The following is a 25,197-nucleotide window of genomic DNA, read 5'->3' on the forward strand; positions in this document are numbered from 1 at the left end:
GTTGAATCTGAGCCATAGGTTGCAGATGCTGGAGCAGGTTAAGGTTTTAATTGCTAGTGCCCTCTGATGGTGATATCTTAGTTATTACTGGTCTGAACTTCACCAAACTTGCATGGAGATGCGTCTTATGTATACTGATGCACCTGACACGCTTGAATGCTGAATCTGAGCCATAGGTTTCGGATGCTGGATGATGTTTAGTTTTTTTGGAACAGGTCACATGTTTTATAGATGATAGCTTGCATAGTTGATTTAACTATATTATAAATGAAACGCAGTGGTTGCTTCAGATGCAGAGCCTGATCTCCATTATCAAGGATGCTAAAGAAATCTCCTACCTCACTCAAACCTGCTCGATAGATAGATGTGTTTGTTGATAAATGATATAACATGATTCCTATGATATAGTATTGTATGGTATGAAACAATATTGTTTAATATAAAACAATATAATATCATATGTAATATTATAAAAAGTTATAAGATACGATATGATATTGTATAATTTTTTTTGATATTTTATGTAATGATATTTTATCATGATATCGTTATGTATAGTATTGTATATAATGATACAATATTGTATAATATTATATTGTATTATTAATTCATTATCTAATCACATGATACTATTACATTAGATATTGCAAAATATAATATGGTATATTGATACTATATTGTATATTCTATAATATTGTATCATACGATTTTGCATAATATGATATTAGTTTCTGTAATAGAGAATAATATCACATGAAATTGTATAATATGATACTGTTATATTATATAATATCGTATCATACGATATTGTATAATATGATATTGGTTTATAATATGATACATTATCACATCACATGAAATTGTATTGTATGATATTGTAAAATATATGATTGTATCATATGATACCATATGTATAATATAATATTGTATTATATAATATTTTACTTTATCACATAAAATTGTATCATTTGATATGATACAATGTTGTATCAAATTATATTGTATCATATGATACAATATCATATTTTGTATCAAAAATGATACAGTATCATACAATATCATACTATATTATACAATATAATATCATATGTTTCAATGTTATGATGTATTATGTAATATGATATTGTAATATAATACTATATAATATTGTTTTATATATTATGATATTGTATTATTTGATCAAATACAATAACGTATAACACAATACAATGTCATATCAAACGTTACAATATCATATCTCATCATTGTTTATTATGGTATTTTATTGTATTATATGATATATGTTATAAATATGATTGGATGCAATATTTAATTTTATATTATTGTATTGATTAACATATAAACATATGATTATCATACAATTTTTTAACAGATGATATACGATTTTGTGTCAAAACAGAATCCATGAATATCCAAGATCATAAAGTATGATTTTCATTTAATATGATAAAGATGGTCCATAAAGGTGAAATCTCATAAGGGTGATGTCTCGTCTCGGTGAGCTTTGTAATCTGTGATTACCTATGTTTACATTTTGGGAAAATGATACATGTATTGCATAAATGTGCGCATTTTGAAATATTGTAGCATTACCAGAATAAGTTATTGTTCGAAGATAAAAATAAGGGCTTTAAACGTTGCGAAAATACATAAAAAACGACTTCTAGAATACTTTTATGATATAAAATTACGACATAAACTGTAGATTGCATTTGTTTTAGCTTTGCATCAAATCACAGATTTCTCTTCTTACCAAAAAAGTACCCTAAAATCATATGGTCCTTCAAAATCATACGAAAATATAATAGCACGTATATATCTGATTCTTTTTTAAAGCTTGAACGTAAGTACGGACAGTGTATCAGTTGATCTCACAAGCGTCGTAGGGTGGAATGCTTGATCCGAACTTTTTCTCTGGGCACGTCATTTTATTCAGCTATAAATAATTGATAGTCAACTTATATCTCAGCAACCTGTAGATACCCACATCACATATAGCGGGATCGTTAGACTGTGTGCGTAGCATGTATAACCATTATTACCATAGGTGAGTATTTTTTTGGTTGTTTTATTTTAGAAAAGGTTTTATTCGACGTAATTTTTTTTCTAGAAACATGTGTTTTAACGAGAGAGAGAGAGAGAGAGAGAGAGAGAGAGAGAGAGAGAGAGAGAGAAAGAAAGAGAGAGAGACAGACAGACAGACAGACAGAGACAGAGAGGAGAGAGAGAGATGTTAATACAAAACAAATCAAGACAAAATGTATACTACGGTAAATCAATCGATCGCTGTTGATAAATATTTGAAGCAGACATTGACGTTTTATGATTGGTGTTGGTATTTAATGGATATTAGCGCGAAAAATTGTTGATGAACTTTAACTATTGTAAAAAAAAGCAATGTATCAATAATTCAAAGTCTCAGTGACGGTTTTTCTCTTGTGTGCATTCCGGGATGTTCGTTGGGTTTGATTTATTGGTATTTTATTTTTGCCGTTATAATGAATTGCATAGTGAAGTAAATTTAATGATGCATTATTCAAATAGATGCCAATTGTTTTTCACTTACTGTGGAATCGTTAGAATTCAAGGTGGCTCAATATTCGTGGTGTTCGTTGGTAGTCCTCCCCCCAACGAATTTACATCCTCGACGAAAACAAATTTAGAAAGAATTAAAAACCAACTCGTCCACGAAATTACCTCCCCACGAATAATCAAAAAACCCTTTAATCCACGAAAATTGCCCCCTTGAATTTAGATGATTCCACAGTAATTGGTTGCGGGCAATGTAATGAGAGTTAAAAGAGGGACACATACAATATTTTCAAGTTGCACAAATTTTCGAGCCCTAATAACAGAGGAGCTATGTCTGCATGATGTTTGTGCCAGCTTGTGAATTAATGTATAAATCTGATAGCTGCTGATAATGAAGTCACATTTGGTATGAGACCGTTAACAACCTTAAATCCTTTAGGTGAGGTCGACGAACCCTTTTAATAACGTGTTTCTAATATTTTGCCTGATAAAGATATGTAGTGATAATGTTTTGGATATGTTTATTGCAAAACGACGAGTGAACCATACATATTATCGTATATAGTAAACTACTGTACGTCTTATTACATGTAATATAGCTTTCTCGATGTCAATGAACATATTTCATTAACATACGTGTTCGCTCTTGGTAAATCATTGTCAGTGACCGAACGGTGTTAAAACTTGCTTGAAGTCTTCATAATGTGACATTCTGCATTTAATCAGATATCTCGACAAATAGAAAGCAAGCAAAGAAACATGTCCATTTATCTTTTTTTTCCCTATTAAATATAGTGTAAAAAATTTGTTACAATGGGTTATTGTGAGTACTTTTACTGTTTTTTAAAGTGTTAATTCTGATTTTATGAAAGATCGCATGCATATGGTTGAATCGTTGCTATTACAAGCTGTACACTTGGTTTTTTCGTATTTGATTACATGTTGTTTATACTCACTACGAGTATATTTCAAACATATTGAGATGAATATGCATCTAATCGGACAAAAGGTCAGATGTTCCTTTATTTTTGTTGAGTCATCGTATACTATACACCATTTCATATTTCATATTTGCATTTTTTAAAATTAAATCCACCTGCCTCTTCATCTTGAAAGTTTTGAAAAACAACTGGATTCTATTTGTTGACTGTAAACTGGCGCTCAAGAAATCGACTGTCACACAAAGCGGTTTAAGAAAATACTTAGACCGAACGCTAATCAGCATGCAAACGGTTCAATGGCAACTTTATACAAGTTGCAACGTGATACCAAAATAATGAAATAGTGCCAAACTGTGTTTCATGATACATTTGTCCATTAACAAGTTTAATAGTAATGATATATTTCATGTCAACATTTTACATGGAATATAAGTAATGCGCTGCGTGAATCATTCTATAAATACTGTCAGTACTTTGATTTTTTGCAAACTTGTGCAATGTTTCCGTTTCGCATTATGTAATGTTAATCTTTACGGGTGATATTCCTTTCAAGACAAAGGTGCTTTTAATCTTCGTGTAGTCGTATCAAAGCCATAACGCTAGCTGGATGAGGATAATAGTTGGAATCCCGACCTCTCACTACATGCAGTTGATAAAGGATCAAATGAAGTAATTTACGAGCAGTTCACAATCGATCATGATTTATTAAGACTCGGGCACTGTCCTTGCTGGATTTCCATTGATCGGCTTGGAGTCCATTTGTCATGATATTCATATTACCATTATCCTTTATCAGTAAAACAAAAGTCTGGCTAATTCAAAGGAATTATGTTTCGTATCAGACATATCCCTCCTTAGATTGACTGCTTCGTTCAATTGCTTTTGAAATGATAAATGAATGCAGAACAATTATTGTATTATAAATTGCCTACTTGGTCTGTCTCACCTACGCATTTTGCAACCAACTGCAAGGATTTGGAAAGCAGAAACTCAATTATGTCTCATTCTATCCAAGGACACTCTATTCTCTCTGTTATCTTCAAAAGGCAGTTGCGCTTACAGTGACCTTCAATACAAATTTTCTGCTGTAGAAAAATATAAAACAGTAAAAAAGTTGTGATTTTTTCGAACATGAGGGGGTTGAACCTAGTTATCATGGAGTTGCAGATTCGATTTCCGGAGTTTTCCTGATATGTATTTTTTCCGGTGAATCCTTAAAGCTCCACTTTATGCTAGCAACAAGTGCATTCGGAAAATCTGAAAAAGGATATCTTATTTCAATCACGGTCGAAATAGTTGCTGGGCTAAGCTTTTCCCGGGGGTACTAGATGCATGCAGAAATAGACAAGTATAGAATTATGAAATAAATTTTCCTTAATGGGACATTAGTTCAATACAAATACACACAGATTACAAAATTATACAGCATATTTATTGCGTGTTTTTTGTTGTTGTTTTATCAATTTCTAAAAAATAAGTTGCCTGAGATCCCATGATTTCATGTGTGCTATACAAAAGTGAATCAGCAAAAAAAGTGATCATCGTTCTTGCGTTCTAACATGTAAATGTTTTTCAAATTGAGTATGAGGAAATAACTCATGTATAGCCAAGACAAAATAATTTTAATCCAAATAAATTATTTTTCTATAGCAATAGTTTTTTGGTTGACTGGATTCGAATCTTTGCTATACCAACTCAGAAACAGGTACAGAACATGTATACTTAAGCGGCAGAATGGGTGCGACAGGACTCTTTTCGCTCCCGCAGGAAATCATAACAAAAGCAATCATTGGAACCGATCTAGAAAGAAAAGATTTGAGTGCTAACGGTAATCAGTTGAAGAAAAGCAGTGTAAAATATTGCGCTCCTTGTCTGTCCTCGGGCTCCTGGAAGCCATCGTAAGGTCTTTCTAATTGAAAAAAAAGACCTTTATTACTTTAGATTCACCTTACGACAAGCTGTCTCTGTACGTTTACTTATTATTTGGTTTTAAGAAGGAGGAAATAACGCACACTCTTTGCTCCAAAGTTTTGTTAAATATTTGATGACTTTACAATGAATTCCTGCCGCAATGGTTTGAGACAGAATATGTATTTCTTTGCTTTTAGATGAAGATAGAGACGTACTTTTCCTTACTTGCCACCTATTTTGAAAAAAAAAGTCATTAAGTAAGGTGCCTCACTACACCTTGGAATGTTTTCTCAAGTCAGCAAAGAATTACTTGATTATGATAGAAAGCATGATGGATAAGAAGTTTATATGTCAAATAGACGAAAAATGTGCAATTTTGGATAAAAAATTATATTTTCAAAAATGTCATTCAGTAAACATGAACAAAAGCCGAGGCGGATTCGAACTCATGATCTGCGGTTCACAAGCCTGATACTTTAACCACTGAGCTATATACATCTGAATCGATTGATACAAACAGTTTAACAAAATATTAAAATCGCCATCTTTTGACGTAGTGTCTTAAAAATTATAAGTCTAGGTGTAGTGAAGTACTTTAATTTATTTCAGATGAACTATTTTCCCCTTATAATGTAAATCGACCAAAAAAAAAATTGACAAATAATCATGATTGCTTAAATTTCACTTTGTTTGCGTTTTACATATGAATCATTTATCCTCGAACTTGAACCAATCGCGAATACACAATTTCAAATAAATTGATTCAATTTCAAATTAATTGAATGTTTAAGTTTTGATTTTTTTGCAGTGTGAAATTAAAACCATCGCGTGAATATGTCAGGTTTGACTCTTTGAGTGTGTAATATTTAGGAAAGACTTTATCAGGTTTGACTTTTTTGAGTGCGTACTATTTAGGCATTACTATGTCATGTTTTACATTTTGAGTATACACTGCAATATCTTAGTCTGGTAGTTCATGTATGGTATGACTTTGAACTACAGTGCAATATCTTAGACTACGAGTATTATTTGTCTTTATAACTTTTTAACTTCTGTGCAATATCCTAGTATTGTTTGACTCTACGACTTTGAACTACAGCGCAATATCTTAGTTGGTTTGACTTTACGACTGTGAACTACTGTGCAATATCCTAGTATGGTTTGACTTTACGACTGTGAACTACTGTGCAATAGTTTTGTCTGATTGAAATTCTTTTAACGACTGTAATATTGTGTACTACTGTGCAATAGCTTTATTTGGTTTTTGCTTAGTTTCATTTTATTTTATCGATGTAAATTGCTGTGCTCTAACATAGTTTACTTAATTGAGCAGGTACTGTATTAAGGTGTTACAAATAAGTCTGATCACCTGGCTATGGTGTCATTGTTAATCTTTTATCATCGTATTGTTGAGTGAAATCGCACTAACAAATAACCAAAATCGAAGTCGCTACGATCGCGGACGGATGATTTCCAACTGGTGCCTTAACTGTTTCAAGCACAATCATAGTAGAAGTTAAACCAAAAATCAATTGTAATTCGAATGTTTGATTGTATATTGACTATATTTCCAATCTACGTAGGTCAAATTGGTCAAGGTGAATGAAAATCAGATGAGAAATCGCATCCTCAGACCGAACCCTTTATGTTTCCTGTAAATGAGGCCAGTTTTTCCTATTAGCTGATAAACCAATATCTTGTGCTAATCAAAGAGAACTTATAAGGAACGCGGTTAGCTTAATTTTTAAGCGGAAGCATTATTTATGCATTTAGAGGGTTTTATCTGCTTTTGTGAATGAAGAGAGAAAGAGTAGGAGAAAGGAATTCATTATCTTCTAGTAGAGGAAATTAGTCTACAAACTCAAGATCTTACGAGATCTTTCTTTGACATTTTTTCTTAAGTTGGTTTCTTTCATCAGTTGATATATGTGAATGAATAAATAAATACTGCAGCTTACAAAAATTCTTTTGCAATCGATAAGAATAGCAATATATCAGCACGTGATTCTTTGAGGTAAATAAAAAAAACTATATTCCATTATACCAAAAGACGGACGAATTTTGACATTTTATTATCCTTAAAATTGCACCCTCTTGCCGTCATTACTTTGTTTATTTCTAACTTTGAGAGGTGACCAGTTCCGCTGGTGTAAATCGGCGAAAGTCTCGAACTCTCTGAGATAATTGGTTTAAATGGAAAAATGAGTTGATACAGTATTAGATAAAACAAAAGATCATGCAGCGTAAACTATTTGGATTTTTTCTCAACTAAATATAAATAGTTCATAGCATAACACACCCCAAAATGTAAGGTACATCTGGTGGGCAATTGTTGACCATCCAACCTCATTAACAGCTGTTTCCTGTCTGAGATCTAAAATAACTCGGATGATATCGTTGCTTTTTCTGTCAATGTTTAGCTCGTTACGATGTTCCTTTATCTACAAAAATATTTTCTTTTGTGATACACATAACAACACATAACATTAAAAAAAATTATTATTTCTTGAAATATTAGACTTAGAAATCATTTGCCTGACAGTTTATAACCAATGAATGCCATTGGTAATGTTTGACATTTGATTTGTTAAGGTTGCCCAGGCCTCAGACTCGAGGTATTGTCATCCTTAAAATGTCACCTGTTCTTCAAATTACAAAATGAATAAAAATATATAAATGCTGTTTACAATTTTTCGGCATCTTGTGGGCTCTCAAAGTTTCAATAGCAAATGAATAATTATACGGAAGTAGAACGATTCATGTACAACCCACCACTGATCAATTTACGAGGGTGCTCACCTTTTGATAGAAACATGTATAGGAGCCTTCTTGTGCCATCATTAAAAATATTCTTGATGACACGTCAAATAACATGTAATCAATCGATCAATCAATCGTTTTAACCACCAATGTCGGCAGTTTGGTGACAAAACCTCTACCTTGATAGAACATTAGCCGAAACACAACACGAGTCTGCCTCTAAAGCATATGTATTATCTCCAGCTCACTGCTGGATTTCTTGTTAATTGACACCTTCCTTCATTAGACGGACAGTTTCGGTTTATTCGAGCAGACACCGCCGACAATAAGCGCCCAAGGTTAGACGCTGTCAATAGAAGTCGTGCCACTTTATGGCTTTTTGGTAATCACGTTCACTTGATTTGAAAAAAATATCTCCGGATTTTATACTTGGTTGACGGTTTTTGGTGTTATATACTGTAATGAAGACGGGGCGAATTGATTTTATTAAGAATATAGAGTTGGAGTGGTAATACACGAGACGGGCGTAATGTTTCCAGTCATAATTAATACCCAATGATATAAAAGACTTGCTAATTTAGTTTGAAATCAATCGTATATTTCTATAAATGCTGGATTTCTAATTTTTGCATTCGAGAGCAATAAAATATTTCCTAGATTTTTTATATTGTCCCATACAAAAAAACCGCCCTTAATTTCTATGTATTGCTTGTGGTTGCTTTAACAAAAGTTTTTATACATGCAAGTATCTCGATTTACACTGTATCATTGCATAAAAGGACTCCTAATTTGATACACTTTTTCTTCCTACAAAACAATGTTGACTTCGAAGTAATGAAAAAGTAAAAGACGGGTGAACATTGCTGGACATTTGTTTCTTCTGTTTTGCTGGGTTGATTTTGGGTGATTGCCCAGAACTATCATGTCTACTTTTGGTCTTTCATAAATGTAATTCTAAAAATAATGAGATACACAAAAAACCCATATTGTATGAATGTAAATTATGATTGCTGATTGATAAGACCATCAAACAATCGCTCTACAGACATCTTGGGCCATGTTTGCTTTTCTCGTGGGAGGCTTGCTTTGCATGTGGAACAATATTTGATCTAAGATTACAAGACATTATGCAAGACAAAAGTATATATGCATCTTGTAAATACTTGAAATTGCATTTACACAGAAGGAGAGCCTAATGGCCTAGATCTATTTCCCAACCTTTCCTTTGTTGCACGAATTGGATCTGAGATGAAGCTTTCTCTTAATGAGAAAGACTGCAATATTTGAGCATAAAATGTACGTCTGTCTTCTTTTGAGTATGAACATTTTTAACCATTGCAAAAGGGATTGATTGCTTAAAGTCAATGACAATTCTTAATGTTGGTTGCATTAGGCAAAACATTTCCACAGCTAGAAATGCTTGATATCTGCAATGGCGTATCGCTTTGGCAATATATCCTCAGAATATTGTGGTAAACATCTCACTAATCAAGTACATGTATAAGTTATTTCATAGTAGACTTTGCTTTTTAACTAAGAAATACTCTTATGCCTATATAGATACTATGAAATCCAATGTCGCCCTATGCAAAACTTGTTTGTAATCTCTCTCTCTCTCTCTCTCTCTCTCTCTCTCTCTCTCTCTCTCTCTCTCTCACATAGGCCTGCATCGTCGCTGTCGTGAGTACAAGCTCCATCATGTATCGTGTAAACGTAGAATTAAGCACCACTGAATCGAATAATGTCTGTCTCGTTTAAAGGCTCCTAACTACCGTAATCTGTAATCAAAATACAACAGAAGCGGAATCAATTTGTCTCAGTCATGCCTGTTCCTAGGCTCCGGAGAAATGTATGCCACTCTTTTGGTTCCTTTAATAGTTCGAACCCAAAAGGAAAGAAAGGAACTTCTTAAGTTTGATTATTGTTGTTTGAGACCCCTTGCAAACTAGCATTACTGTTATTGGGGAAGGCAAATGATACCTTTTAGACAGAAATCGGTACTAAGAGAGGTTTTTGTAACAGAAGCACCTGCTATTTATATTCCGATTGGTTTGTTATTTTTAATTAGTTTTCACTTGTTTTATTCGATGGATTAGAGCCTTTATAGTAAATAATATTGTTAGGATTACAAAGTTTGAAATCGAAGAAGCTTTGCTTTTAGATTTATTTTCGCTGTAGATATCGGCGAGTTTATTAGACATGTCTACTTTATCCAATTATTTTGAAACTTCCAAAAGATACAAATATGCAAGTCATATTAGACGACTTTATCAATGGAAAATCCTGAGTAAATTGCGAGATAATGTTTCAAGTTCAGTCAAAATGACCTTTTTATTGGAGCTGTTGAATCTTACAAAAACGTATTGACACTACAGTATATTGATTCCACAATCTATTTCACTGTTTATTTGATTAAAACGCGACATTTTGTCTTATATCATGACATGACCAAAGCAATTACTAGGTCCTTAAAAATGTTCTTATCCATAACAATGTCTTTTAAATGCATTTAAAATGTGCTATCTGCTTCAAAATTAGATCATTATGGCAAAAATAGTTGGTAACTTTTACCACTGAAATGTCTCACTAAATCAGCCATTTATTATTCTGATCCTGCACACAGTTCGTGATAATGAGGATTTGCTGTATATTCTTATGAAGTGTTATGAATGTCTTGCAGCTATTAATGTTAAAGAAACATACAATTAAGATTATGATAAAAGTAATTAAGACTTTCATGTCGAGCATCAACCACTGAATCGGAATCGATTTTGATAGCAATCTAGACCAAGGAGCGGCAACTTCTATAAGATTGGAGGCCCATTTTGTGCTGTAGCTTCACTTTCGCCCCTTGCACTGCTCACCGAGCAAGCAAAGATCGATTGTGCAGTGATTCCTGGTTTTTACTGAAAGATAAGCTTTGTGATATTGTTTTCTGCGTGGAGAGTGTCATACAGTAAATGGCTTTTGTTAAATGTAGATAAAGACAAAGTCTACCGAATATTAGAACCATTCTAACAAGAGCTTGGACTTTTGGTAGTTGTATCAAACTGCAAAGTGACGTAGGCCTGTCTATTTCTGTTCAGACAACTCAGCCATGGCTCTTTGAAATCAACAAGATTTGTCTGGCTTTAGAGCTAGCACTGCGCAATCCGTGCATATTTCACTTGAAACCAGCGACATTTGAACTTGTTTTGATAGAACGTCCTACCGAAAGCCCAAGGTCCTGTTGAAATGGTTCTGACGTGTATAATGGTGTGTATATGTTGCCAGTAAGGACATATAACATGAAGGCGATTTCTTTTGTTATATTGTATAATAATCATAAAGGCAGGGTTTTTTAAAAAAATTATCTTAAACAGTGTATTTTACATAACGGTGAGATTTCTTTCCAATTGCTTGTTGAGCTGTGAAGACAATACTTACATAAGCAGCGAGTTCAGTCAATCAGACTAGAGATTCAAAGAAATGTCTGCTCATGTGTACAGTAGACTAAGTGTCAGCTATCAAAGTATGACTTCATGTCGTTGTTTCTCACGTAATTGTAATATTGTTTCCAAGGTATGAACTTGTTAAGTGGAAAGATAAGATTTTTTGTAGTGAAGTATTGAAGGTGACCAATTCCTATCAGTGTTCACGACAAATCACCGTACGAAAAGAAAGATAACTCTCGACGATAATCCACATAAAACTAACACCATGGACGACGTTCTCTTTTAAGTCTGATTGATTTATCGAGAAAGTCATGATAATTATTAAAGGTTAATCTTACAGATGTGGCACTCAGTTGTTTCTGACATATACATATAGTTAACTGAGACTGACATAATCCTATATTCTTTTCTTACAGTATTCTGAATGGATTACTAGACAGGTAAAGTTAATGTACCAAAGCCCCGTTGTATGCATGTCTGCCTGTGTTTGTAATGAACCCGCCCTCTCATCCGTATACCCGTATTCCTCTTGTTGTGTTGGCCTAAATGGGTTGTTTAGAATATTAAATCATGTTTGTGCATGTAAATTTTGTTACGTTGTTTTTGTTGGAATTTTAATATATACCCGACATACATGTATTTTGTTGCCAAGATCTATTTACATCATTTTCATTTGGATTTCCGATCAACATAATTCAGCTGCTATTTCGTTTTGTTAATATTATTTTATACGCATGACCCCCCCCCCCCCAAAAAAAAAATACTGTCGATTATTTTCAGTTAAATTTTTGTTGTAATACAATCATGTAATAAATTGAAAGGTATTTATTGTTCTGACTTTGGCTAAAATTAGTTTAACAACAAAATTATTTTATTATCTGTAACATAATTCTCGCTTATTTAATTTGAAAAAAGAACAATTTTATAAGTTAGAATACTTTATTGGCAATTTGTCGAAACCTAATATCCCCTTACTAGAATATAAACAGGAGTTTATTGTATAATAAGCCTTGTATTTCATGAAAAATTCCTTCCATTCACTGTTGCTTTTCAGATGATAATCTATTTTGTTAAAAGTAGAATATATGCATAACTGTATTCTATGTCAGTAAATGCTTAACCATTACAAAACAAAATTTGAACTCAACCTTAAAAAGCGAGTTTTCACCCGACGCACTAGTGGGTAAGTATTTATTGCACAAGCCTGGCGGTGGAATATCGTGTTTAACAGAATGAAACAACCAGTTTCAAAGGTACATGTAGAGTACTCGCCATAACTTGGCCAATAAAAGGGCCGCCTATGGTCATACAACAAGTGAATCATAGAATGTAAATAGATGTGTAAAAGGCTGCATCAAAAACCAAACAACAAAAAACCAAAGTGGGTTTTCCGTACCCCGTGCTGTTAACTATGGCTCTCAAATACAGATTTTGTTTATTGTTCCACCATTTTGTCTACCTTCAGTTAATTCGTAACCTTTCACTCAGTCAGAATGATTGACTGTGTTCCCTCTCTCTGCCCCTTAATCTGAAAGTAATATTGCATTCTGCTGAAGTTTACGTGAAGAAATGGTTAATACGTTCTTGTTCTTGGTTGTTGGGAAAGAGAGCGAGTATACTTGTTAACAACCTTATGCAATAAATATTCATACGCCCGAACCCGAATCTATATTGGTGTAAGACCTTTAGGTGATATTCCCATCTCCACGCGGTGGGCGATACAACCATTAGCATTTTCAACCAGGAGCACACAGTTTTAATTTCCGATATATTGGTCCCTATTTGTTCTCTTGTTCACGTAGGAAGGCTGGCGGATGTAAATAAACACTGACGGTAAATCGTTTGATGAATCGCCTATCGCTGCCGGGAGGGACTATTGTTTTCCTTGTTGTGAAATCTCTCTTCTCCACTTAATGCAATATGATTGAGTTTTTTTTTATATTATTAAAAAGGAGAATATGGAGTCCTATGTGTTTACTTTCTGATTGGATTAAGGTCTGGATTTCTGTAGAGTGTAACCAGACTGTTGTTAGTTTTTGGTTGTAATTTCCTATTGTACTGTTAGAGATTGTGACCGATTTCTCTATCTCCTGTCTCTAAGATACTGTAGCTTTTGCACATTTTTGTTTTATTCTTTTCGAAAACATAATTCAAGAGATTCATTAAAGTTCGATAATGTACTTGCCAGACTTACAGTGAATCTTGTCCTGGTGAGATCATCCAGCAATAACGATAGATTTGGAAAATGCAAAACATAAACAGTCCTGTTACTATTTTACGGATGTTTTCAAGTAGTACATGCATGTAGTTGTACTAGGTTTAAAAGTTACTGTAATTGAACAATTACTTTTACTACATGACTTTATAAAGTACGTCCTCTAAATGTAAATCAGTAGTAAAACAATTTTTAGAGCGAATATAAATACATTACTTCTTATATTACATTTTTAATCATATTATATTTAATTGAGTTACTTTCTCATTTAGTACCCTAATTACAATCATAGGGGTGTATTAGAAAGTCTTTTCTTACACAGAGAAAGTAAAAATAATAGTATTGGCATATATTTATTTAGTAAGGTAGTTTCAGTTGCAAAGTTTTTGTAGTACATATATGACTCGCCGGTACAGCAATACCTAAAAGTATGATATGTGTTAGACAAAAAGGAAAACAGTCTCAGGTTAGGTACAAATGTACCATACATGGAAGAAACAACAACATTTTACAAGCTAACAATACTTATCCAACCTATGGATATAATTACTATTTTCAATACATTAGATACAGTGTAACTAGTATCAATTGGTTTTATTATACTTTCATGTTAAATACTGAAATCTAAATGGTTTAGACACAGTTGACAATCCGTTCTATTACCCTCAGTGTAAGCAACACTCTTAGCAACGGGCAACACTATATAAATAGTGCCTGTTTGGGAGGGTAACAGTTGAAATTGATACCCGAGGAAACCATTGTCAACCGACGCGAAGCGGAGGTTGACAATGGTTACCGAAGGGTGTCAATTTCAACTGTTATCCTCCCAAACAGGCACTATTTATTTTATTATACTGAATGTCTTAATCTTACAGAATTTTTTACTGCTTTTAAATAGAAATGACGTGAATTCTACGGCGAACTGTACGCGCATGATTTACGCGCATGTAGCAATTTGTTGTATTACCCGTTGCTACGTGTGTTGCTAACGCTGAGGGTAATAGAACGGATTATTAACTGCGTCTAAACCAATCAGATTTCAGTATTTAGCATGAAAGTATAATAATATATAAATAGTGCCTGTTTGGGAGGGTAACAGTTGAAATTGACACCCCGATAAAACCATTGTCAACCGACGCGAAACGGAGATTGACAATGGTTTTCGAGGGGGGTCAATTTCAACACTTACCCTCCCAAACAGGCACTATTTATTTTATTATACTAAATGTTTTATTTTTAAAGAAAATTTACAGTTTTTATATAGAAGTGAAGTGAATTTTACGGCTAACCATACGCGCATACTTTACGCGCATGTTACAATTCGTTGTGTTACCCGTTGTCAAGTGTGTTGCTAACGCTGAGGGTAATAGAAGGGATTACCAACTGCGTCTAAACCAATCAGATATCAGTATTTTACATGAAAGTATAATTAAACGAATTGTTACATGCGCGTAAATTACGAGCGTACGGTTCGGCGTAGAATTCACATCATTTCTATAAAAGCAGTAAAAATTATCAAATATTAAGACCTTCAGTATAATAAAATAAATAGTGCCTGTTTGAGAGGATAACAGTTGAAATTGACACCCTTCGAAAACCTGGATTCCTCGGGATGTCTATTTCAACTGTTACCCTCCCAAACAGGCACTATTTATGTAATGGTCTCTATGTACATGTATCATTAGTCTTGAAAGGCCATTGTATAGAAATAAATTACAAGTTACATTCACAGAAAACATACGAACAAAAGGACGCAATAATATCATTCTCATTAAACTCTGACATTTTTGTAGAAAATGAAGTTTAGTACTAAAAGATCAGTAGAAATACACGCAAACTATTTCGTCACATTCACCTTAAATATGCTGAGTCTATATTACAGGACCAGGGATTCATTGTGGGCTATATAAATAAAACATCTGATTTCTCCCGAGATTTCCCGCCTTTAATTGCACTCGCCCGATGACCGTGATGCACTATTACGTCAATTGCTACCGCCATTACTTTTAATTTACCTCACTCTCTTTCTAGTGTCGTTTGATGTCAAGTTCTTTACTCTTTTCTAAACATAATGAACCTTTCATTGTGGTTATACGTACTAATAGCGTCGTTGATAAACTGTCTTAGATAACTATTTCTGTTATCATAATGATCCGAAGTCATACTGTTTTTTGCGCTTATTTGTTATAACAACAATACGTTTTAAGGATGTTTTTATTTTAGGATATCATGAATGGTTTAGTCTGTGGTTCTTTGTTCTATTAATGCTGGTAAGCGGTCTTAATTGGAATGATCAAAAATGTTGTTCTTTCCTTTGTCTAGTCTCTGTTCTATTGCATCTTGGTGTTCACCCAAGCTATAGAATCATTTTAACAAGAGCTTGGACTTTCGGTAGATGTGTCAAACAGCAATGTGACGTAGGCCTGTTTATTTCATTACTGGCCACTCAGCCATGGCTCTTTTAAATCAACAAGATTTGTCTGGCTTTTGAGCTAAGACTACGCAATTGGTGCATATTTCGCTTGAAACTGCGTCATTTTTAACTTGTTTTGACGCAAGTAATAGATAGCTACATCCAACCGAAAGTCCAAGGTCTTGTTAAAATGGTTCTATTTGTAAGCTAAGATAGAGAAGAAAATACCACATTGTCTCGAAGACGAAATTTTCGATAAAACATTATATTGTCTAGTAATCTAAAGCTGGAATTGCCTATCTCTAGGAAATGATTTAATACCATTTTCAGAGATTACGGTTGTTTTTTGCCAATTAAGTTTGGGAAGTCTAAGAAATTGCAGATAGTTGATTGTTTATGCAGCGGACCATTTCACTAGTTGTTTCGCGGGTTCTGAAATATAACGTGGTGGTTTAAGGTTTCACACATGTCAGGATGAGAAGGTTACATCGACATTAGGATATTGAAAGCAATATTTGATTTCATATTGAAACAGTGAAGCATTATTCTAAGGTTTATAGTTTTATCAGTGACGTATTTCCCGTTACATTAATGCCATTATGAATTATTTTGCTTTTCGATATTTTTGACGTCGATTATATAACTGAAAAGAAAATTAAAAACTGGAAGTTGTACATCATATCAGATAGTACCACAAATCACGTTTTAAGTGTTCCTTTACTTCCCGGAAAAAATACATCATAATATAGGTCCATCGAAATACTTTTCTCTCTATAAAGTTACATTTAGAGTGTTCCCGTTTAATTGATGAAAAAATGAACCCAGTATATTGGTCAATTCGGATACTTTTCACGTTACGGTATTACAGTATCCTTTTATTCAATCAATAAAAGGAACACAAAACATTGGTATAATATTAAGATATTTTTAACCTTTTTACGTGCGGAGTATTCCTTAAATTACTGCACAATAAAAATAATATTTGTCCATTTGGATAGGGAGCAATTGTCCAAAATCAATGGAAAAATGATCTTTCCAAGACAATTGTCCGAAATATCAACGGGCAAAAATAATCAGTTCAGGAAATCAGTGCTGTCTTGTTGTGTGCATATTTACATCCAATCGTCAATCACTTCATTGTACGATAAGTCCCCGCGTCGGTCTGCTAAAGGTCGCGCCCGGGTCTCTCGTCTCGCGAGTAATCAACGCGATAAATTAGCCGCCGTTACAGCACCGACTCGTGCGAACGCGTCAGGTTTTAGGCATATTGAACAAGCATCCCCTCTGCATGCCTCAAAGTTGTCACTGATTTTTTTCCACGATTCCAGATATAGGGTTCAAGTTACGTGATAAATTGTTTATTAATAATTGTTGTCTTTAGATTTGCCCTAACCATCGAATATGATGCATGTATTACTTATATATGTATGTTAATATATTTTTCGTGTCTTTCCCACTCAATGCGCGTCATAAATTTTAATTTATTAAATTTACTATCCGCGCATGCGCTCTCGTTCCATGTGGAAAATAAGTGTTAAAACTCTTCATAGTCTTTCAGTTGAAAGGTCAAGGTTTACTCTTAAAGGTACATGTAGTAGACAACTGCAAAATAAGTTATTTCAAATATTTTCTCAAAAACACAAAATCATGGCTTATTAATTTGTAGATGGTAATTTTAATCCATCATTATATCTTATATAAATCATACCCATGAATTACTCAAAGCAGAAAAAAGTTAAGGTACATCGTCTAAAAAGGCGATTTAAAAGTGCTATTTTACATTATTTTACACCAGAAATGACCCTAATTTACCAATTAAAATTAATTCAATGTCTGTAAGTAACAAAAAGGTCTCCTGTGCAAATAGCAGTACAGATATTTGTTAAATATTAAAAAGCAACTTATTTGCATCGCAGATTGAAAGGTTAGGATTGAGGCGATGTGGGCAAACATTGTCAGACCGGATTTTTAAGAATTTTAACTTACATTTGTATTTATTGATTTCATTCAAATACAAAATATCAAAATTTCAGAAAAACTGAACGATAGGAAAAATTTTTGATTATCTGTTTTGTACTACCTTATACGCACTTTTCTAACGAAGTCAAAAGATAACGTACAAGTTGATTTTCTAGTTTGTTTAAGGACCATGCATATATTTGGTTTTCTAGCTGTCAATTGGGTTAAATTAAAAAATGCTATTTGAAAATGTACTAGTGAATAGGGGTCCCTCTTCTTATAATGATATTTATTAAGTTACATGTAATTCACGGCTATAAATAGAGTATTGGATTGTGTTCGTGAACCCCGATATATTCAATTATCAACGACTCTCTCATCTTCTTCTTAAGTAAAGGATTCCTGATCCGCTCCGCTCTAGATACATTTATCATTTTTGTAGAGTAGAGGAGATCATAAACCCTTGATTTGGAAATATACGTCTCTCTCTCTCTCTCTCTCTCTCTCTCTCTCTCTCTCTCTCTCTCTCTCTCTCTAAAGAATATATAATATATATTACGTTTTGTGTCCAGAAATACCTGGAATGAATTACTATAAATAAGACTAACTGTGTGACATCAGTAGAGTGTTTTGACATGGTGTAGTAAAAATAAGACTAACTTTGTGACATCAGTAGAGTGTCCTGACATGGTGATGGTCTAATAAGATCCATTAAACAACAGTGAAAACCTTGATGTTGTGGTCCAATTACAGCACGAATTTGTCCCATGCGTTATCAATTTATTGTAATTTTCATTTATTGCATACATAAAGAGCTATTTGCCAAATCATTGGGAGCACCGCGTCTGTTGTTCGATCAATGAAACCCCTGCGCTCTCCAATCCGTCGGTCCGGGTTCGAAACCAAGTCAAGAAAAAATAAATGTAATGGGTTACTTTTGATTAAGTCTGTGATTGGTTGCTTTTGAATAAGAGGCTGTTATTGATTGGTGGTTTTGATGATAAAAAAGATGATGATAGGTTACTTTTGGTAAAACTGATTGGTTGCTGTTAGTTGGGATAATAATTGGTTGCTGTAAACAAAGATGATTAATGGCGGTTCATATAGATGAGAATACCATGTTTTTTATGAAGCGGAGTGTCTTAAAAATGTTATATTCTCCTTATAAATTAGGTCCCTTGTCTTGCGAGAAATCATGTATTGTTTTTGTCCTCCATGATTACTTACTCGTAAAACTCGACGGTTTAATATTCAGCAGAAAAACAATCTCAAGACACTGAATATCATTTACAGATACTGGTATCTGTATGTCAAAGAAAACGGATCAAGGTCTTCATTATTTGATATTGAGCTAATGTTGTAGATCAAAATGCAGAAGCAGTTGCATTGCACGGGTTTTGTGATAAATACATGTAGTTTCAACAGTATTTGATCCAAAGCTTGGAAGGTAATGATACATGCAGAATGTTTTTGCGTTGATTTTACCCGATTGCTCTAGTCTCCTTGATGTCTTTTGTCTGCACGCTTGTGCACCACGTGTAACACGTGCTTTTCCTAATCAGTTTTATCACGAGAGGTGTGTTCATCTGGCATGGTTTTACAATGGGAAAGACTTATGCTTAGGATTTTTTTCTTTCGATTTCTCATTAGTGAGATTTCATAACCAGATTATTTGGAAATAAGTAGGATGTGTTTTTTTGGCATTTGTAAATATCAGAATTGTATGGGATTTTTTTTTCTTGCATACGCTGTATACTTTGACATACCCAGTAGGTTCTGTTATTCCTTCATGTTTGTTTTCATTAACTCTTATTAAATGTCAGCGTTTGATTTCACGTTTCAAATCTAAAAATCTCATTTCTTCTTTCTATTTTTCATGTATCCCTAATGAATTCAATCTATTAATCAATCAATTTAGTTAATCATACACAGACGACAAAATGGCGGACCGAAGTTAATCAGGTCGTGCCACCACCAGCCGAATAATATCCGGCTAATGAACAAGTTCTATGTACATCACCGTCGAATTGTCGACGCGCGCAAAGATTTAGCATTGTAATTGGTTTCTGTAGAGACGAACATATATACAACTCTCTGGCGGTGAAATCACGGGCAAATATTGACAAGTGGGGCAGTAAAAAGCCATGTGACGACAAAGATTTATCATATCATTTCATAAAATCTTACCCCAGCAACAGACACGAGACCTTCCGGTCCGGGTCGTGAGAATCCACGAGACTTTTAAAGAACTCTCGCGAGACTTGGACAAAACACTTTTTGCGCTGGTTTGGAGTCATAAAACATTCTAACGTGAATTTTAAACGACATACGCTTGAACAGTGTGGCCGCCTAAGACTTGTTTCAATTACTTTATATATTCGTGCCTCATTTCCACTTTTCCGGTAGACATTACGGATCTTATGATTGAAGACATAAATTACGATAACCAATTGCGTTAAACTGCGTACTTCGGTCTCTTTCATTACTCTGCGTTGTTTTAAAGACACGACGCATGATGGAATACTCTGTCAATGCAAGGTCTTCCTCCGTCGCCTTTATAATATAACGGTATCAGGTACTGAAGATTTACAAACCAAGTCTATCCTCTTGATACAACGCATACGGATATTGTGGTAGTGAAAATAGTCGCTGATTATTGACTATAGTGTAATACACAAGATTTTATAGATAAATGGAGGAGATAATGTCACTATAAAATCTGAACCCGAATATCGCATTTGTTGATCATCTGATGTAGATCAGGTTCGGGCCACGTTTCTCCGAGATGCGTATAGTTAATTATACAGTTTTTTTTCTCTATATACCCAGCCTCTTTAGACAGCTAGATGAATTTTTATATGTATGTGATATTATAAAACGACGGTCAATTGGAATGATTTTAATTAATTTCCAGGTGATTTATATAATAAAACAACGAGACGGTTGAAACTTTACAAACACACGGGGTATTGCCAAGGTTGAAGTTTTTTTAATGGTGAGATTTCTTCAATCTGGTCTGCGGCCGATTCCAAAGTAGTTCGTACAAAAGATTGATTTGAAGGCGCGCACTAATGGGGCATTGTGTGGAACACACGGTAGTCCCTAGTACTCGATCTCTCTGTATCAATATTTATAGAGTTTTTGCCGAGAGGGGAACGACAGGTGATTTTACATAAAGCCTGCTTACATATATATAAAAAAATCATTCTGATGAAGAGCAAGATTTGAGCTTCCGATAATGGATTATCATTGCTATCCGATGCCTGTGCTATTGTAATTCATCGGAAAAGATTACTTGGAGAATAATTTTTATTTTTTGCTGCTCCTGTGGGGGAAATGGACAATTTTTGTTTTAATTGTGCTTAAATAATCATATTGATGTCTTGAGCGTGCGACTTGGGGATGGTTTTGCCGAATACAATCGTTAATCGGCGATAGGATAGATGCTTTAGATGTAATAGGCCCGGGATGTGTATGAAGCTTGTACATGTATGGGCTATAGAGGCTTTGTGCGTATAAAATAAGTCGATGAAGTTTTTCCAGTAACCTTGAGATTTATTTTGTTCTACAAGGGATTTATAGACTAAGTGTTCTTCAACTTGTTTGTGTAACCGGAAAAGGAAGTTTTGTAATTTCAAAAAAGTAAAGTTGGATTATTGAAAGTAACGTCACTTGTTATAAATGAAAATAACAATCTTACGTCTGTACTTTAAACTATGTATGAATTGTGTTGGAATATACTCGAATTAAAAAACTGTATTCAAAGGAGCTTATTTGTTTAAATCGAGACCGTTCAGGATGGCTAGTATACGGCTGATGGAGAATGAAAACTGTCCAGTGTGCTCCTCATGTTTTGGAATTCTTCTGTCGTTTTTTAGGTTCGAACGTCCGGCCAGCCGCAGTCCAGTTGTCACTGAGCAAGTCCAACCGTCCCCTAACGCACACACCTCGCTCCACGAGAGCCTTGGGGTCAGGAATGGAGCGGGTGCGGGGGGCCACGGGAACTACCAAGCGATGGGCGGCACCCCCACACACAGGGTAAGTTCACGCATTTAATACTGTTGCATGTACATGTGTACTAAAATATTAAGCTACATGAGAAAAATTATCGAATTGATTCTGTTGTCATGTTGTAAATTTTGTATTTACTGCCACCCGGTAAATTCAAAATTTACAACATGACACTGTCTTCTATATCTTTGTCTTTTATTTTTATCATGGAGGACGGACAAGGCATCGCTCTTGTCTATAAGTTTTGGCTTAAGTATCAGGGCTGCAAAATATCTTAACGCATACATGTCTTAAAAACAACTGGTTTTGGTATGTTAGATTTATATCGTATGAAACTTCTCGTTTATTTGCGTTGGTTTCTTTATATTCATTTAAAAGTTATCTGAGATGCGAGGTGCTTGTAATCAGTAGCTTAAATATTATTATTCGGTAATCTTCGCGAACAATATCCCGGATTGATGTCTAGAGATCGTCAAATGTCAAACAAAGTAACATGCATGCTGAATAAATCGGGGACAAACATCGAATCAAAAATGTGAAAGAATGATAGCAGTTCAATATAAATAAAGTATAGTATACAGCGTTTGTACAAAAAGTACCTGAGACTTGCGTCAGACCAACGGACGATGCAGTTTGTTACAGATATATTATTGTCCTTTACAAAAACTTAGATTATTGAGAATCAAAATTTGTACCTGACAAATTTTTATTCTCAGTAATCTAAATTTTTTAAAATGACATTGTATTGTGATCTAAACCAGGACAGGGAAAAAAGAAGCATTCTTAAGTTCATCACCCCTCATCTTTGCGTATATTTTTTGACCAATAATATAATTACAGCATTAGTGTGACGTAGGACACAATATGCGTGTCCTGGGATCGTATGACGTCTAAGAATTCATTAGAAAACATGTCAGATTCCTTCGACTTGTCACGATTTACAGGACATCGAATGAGAAGAATCAAGATCTGTTAACATTTATCCAATTTGTAATCAATGCTATCTTCACGAAGTTATTTTATTCTTGGTCATGATCGCCCTTTTCTTTTTTACATGACTGTTTATCATTTCCACGACAAACTGAGAAGTGATTATATGTGTGAGTTAATCTATCTAAAAACGTGACTCCTTTGCTACAAAAACTGCAGGGTAGCTTTGTTCTTAACTTTCTTTATATTTCTAGATTTCATTTTAAAGCTATTAACTATTAGCTTTAGTACGGTAAAGAAAAATGTCTTACATATCTTTTTTTTTAAAGATTTGAGCATTTTTATATATCCTTATACAGAACTCCTGTACAGTGTGTCTCAGAATATAGGATACCATTTACTCTGTATATTTATGATCTATATAGTCCTCAAAAATGACCACGGTCATCCAAACCATTCAGTTGGAAGTGAAATTGGTCATACTGTTATGTACCACGAAGAGATACAAATGTACGTTAGATGACGCTTTTAGCAAAGTTAGTTTATTTTTTCTGATATTCCCTTGTAAGTAGATTGATGATTTTTGATAATTTAAAGTTAACTTGGTCAAATATTTGAATCTATTGTTGTGAAATATTCGAATTGTAACTCTTAAATGGTCTAAATGACAAATATGCCTCCAACAATTACATGTACAAGTTGATGGTTATTTAATGACACAGTACTTCAGTATCTGCATATAATACATTAGGAGACTAAGCATTTAGTTTATGAATATTATTTATCTATAAATATTAGAATCACTTTTACGCAAATCCTGCGATTTTTACTGCGCTGAATTCTATTTATAATCCCTTTCAATTTTTTATAACCCACGTTACTTGAGTCGTGATAATTTTAGATGTCTGTGCCGATATGTAGGTTACACACGTACTTAAAACATACATTAGGATTTGAACTCAGGTGTAATTGGTCCCTATCTCTCACTTGATATTTCAAGGTGAACATTTCCGCGTTTATACGGATGTTATTCCAAACTCCTCGTTGAAAGAGATTAAAGCGTCCCATTTCCCTGTTGCGTTTGGGGACTTCTGGGTCTTTGATGTTGCTGTGACGATGGCTTTTGTTTGATTTGTGGACCAGGACCAGCTGGTTACATTAGTTACACGGAAAATCTTCTAAATTCACGCCATATGTATTTTGATTAGAAGCTGTCTCAAAGAATGTATTCGTGTAATTGCATGCATTTTACATCTCCAGCATTGTTTAGTTTTAAAAAGATTACCTCAGATTAAAAGCTAAAGCTCTCTCTCTCTCTCTCTCTCTCTCTCTCTCTCTCTCTCTCTCTCTCTCTCAGCTATTATGCAACTACTTTGTGGCTGAAATCCTATATGACGTTCTTTTCCCTAGACCCGCTGGATATTGATTCAGAACCTTGATGAATTGCTAATGTATCATTTGCATAGGACATGCATTCTACCAAACACATTTGGTCAAATAACATTTCCTCTAAAACTGAAATCAATTGTGTTAACCGAGATTAACTTCACCACTGTTTGGGGGGCTTCCATCATTGTAGTTAGACACACCTGGAAAGACTCTTTGGGCGCCAGAATCTAAAACGATTTAATTAAAGCATTCGGAGTGAGCATTTAAGTAGCTTTGGAAAGGCAGAGAATACCAAAGGGGATTCTGTATTAAATTTATTTATTTGAAAAATAGAAAAAATCACGGGAAGTGGTTTCCTTTAGAGTTCAAATATCCATCAAAAGTCGAGATTTGAGTGCATGGACCTTTTCTAGTTCTACAAAGCTTTTGATAGCATACATGTATAAAAGGAGATTCACCCCCGTACTAACTAGGTTTGTACATTAATCGTTAATCTTCAGCTTGCACCTTGTCGTAAAAAACTCCGCAAAGTCTAGCAATAAATGTGAACTTTCTAATTTCCGACCGTTTTCCTGAATGAAACCTACGATAAATCCTGCAGAAGTATTATCTGACAATGGAGTCGCAGAATGTCAGCGGGCAGGTTAGTAAAAAAACTGGCATTAAATGCAGATAAAGGGATAAAATGTCGTAACTACCGGT

General features: G+C 34.1%; 1 protein-coding gene across 5 annotated transcripts in view; it reads left to right on the plus strand.

Moving 5' to 3' along the window:
• Window positions 1-25,197, plus strand: part of LOC128168801 (synaptotagmin-7-like) — an 83,794-nt gene that overhangs the window by 44,910 nt on the left and 13,687 nt on the right. For 3 of the 5 annotated variants that reach the window (XM_052834966.1, XM_052834964.1, XM_052834967.1), the window contains 2 exons: window positions 11,995-12,018; window positions 22,044-22,203. In XM_052834966.1, the coding sequence (XP_052690926.1) occupies window positions 11,995-12,018; window positions 22,044-22,203 (184 nt within the window). The remainder of the gene's footprint in view (window positions 1-11,994; window positions 12,019-22,043; window positions 22,204-25,197) is intronic. The other 2 variants (XM_052834965.1, XM_052834969.1) reach the window with 1 other exon arrangement.

This window comes from Crassostrea angulata, unplaced genomic scaffold, assembly GCF_025612915.1.
Source record: "Crassostrea angulata isolate pt1a10 unplaced genomic scaffold, ASM2561291v2 HiC_scaffold_52, whole genome shotgun sequence".
NCBI lineage: Eukaryota > Metazoa > Mollusca > Bivalvia > Ostreida > Ostreidae > Magallana > Magallana angulata.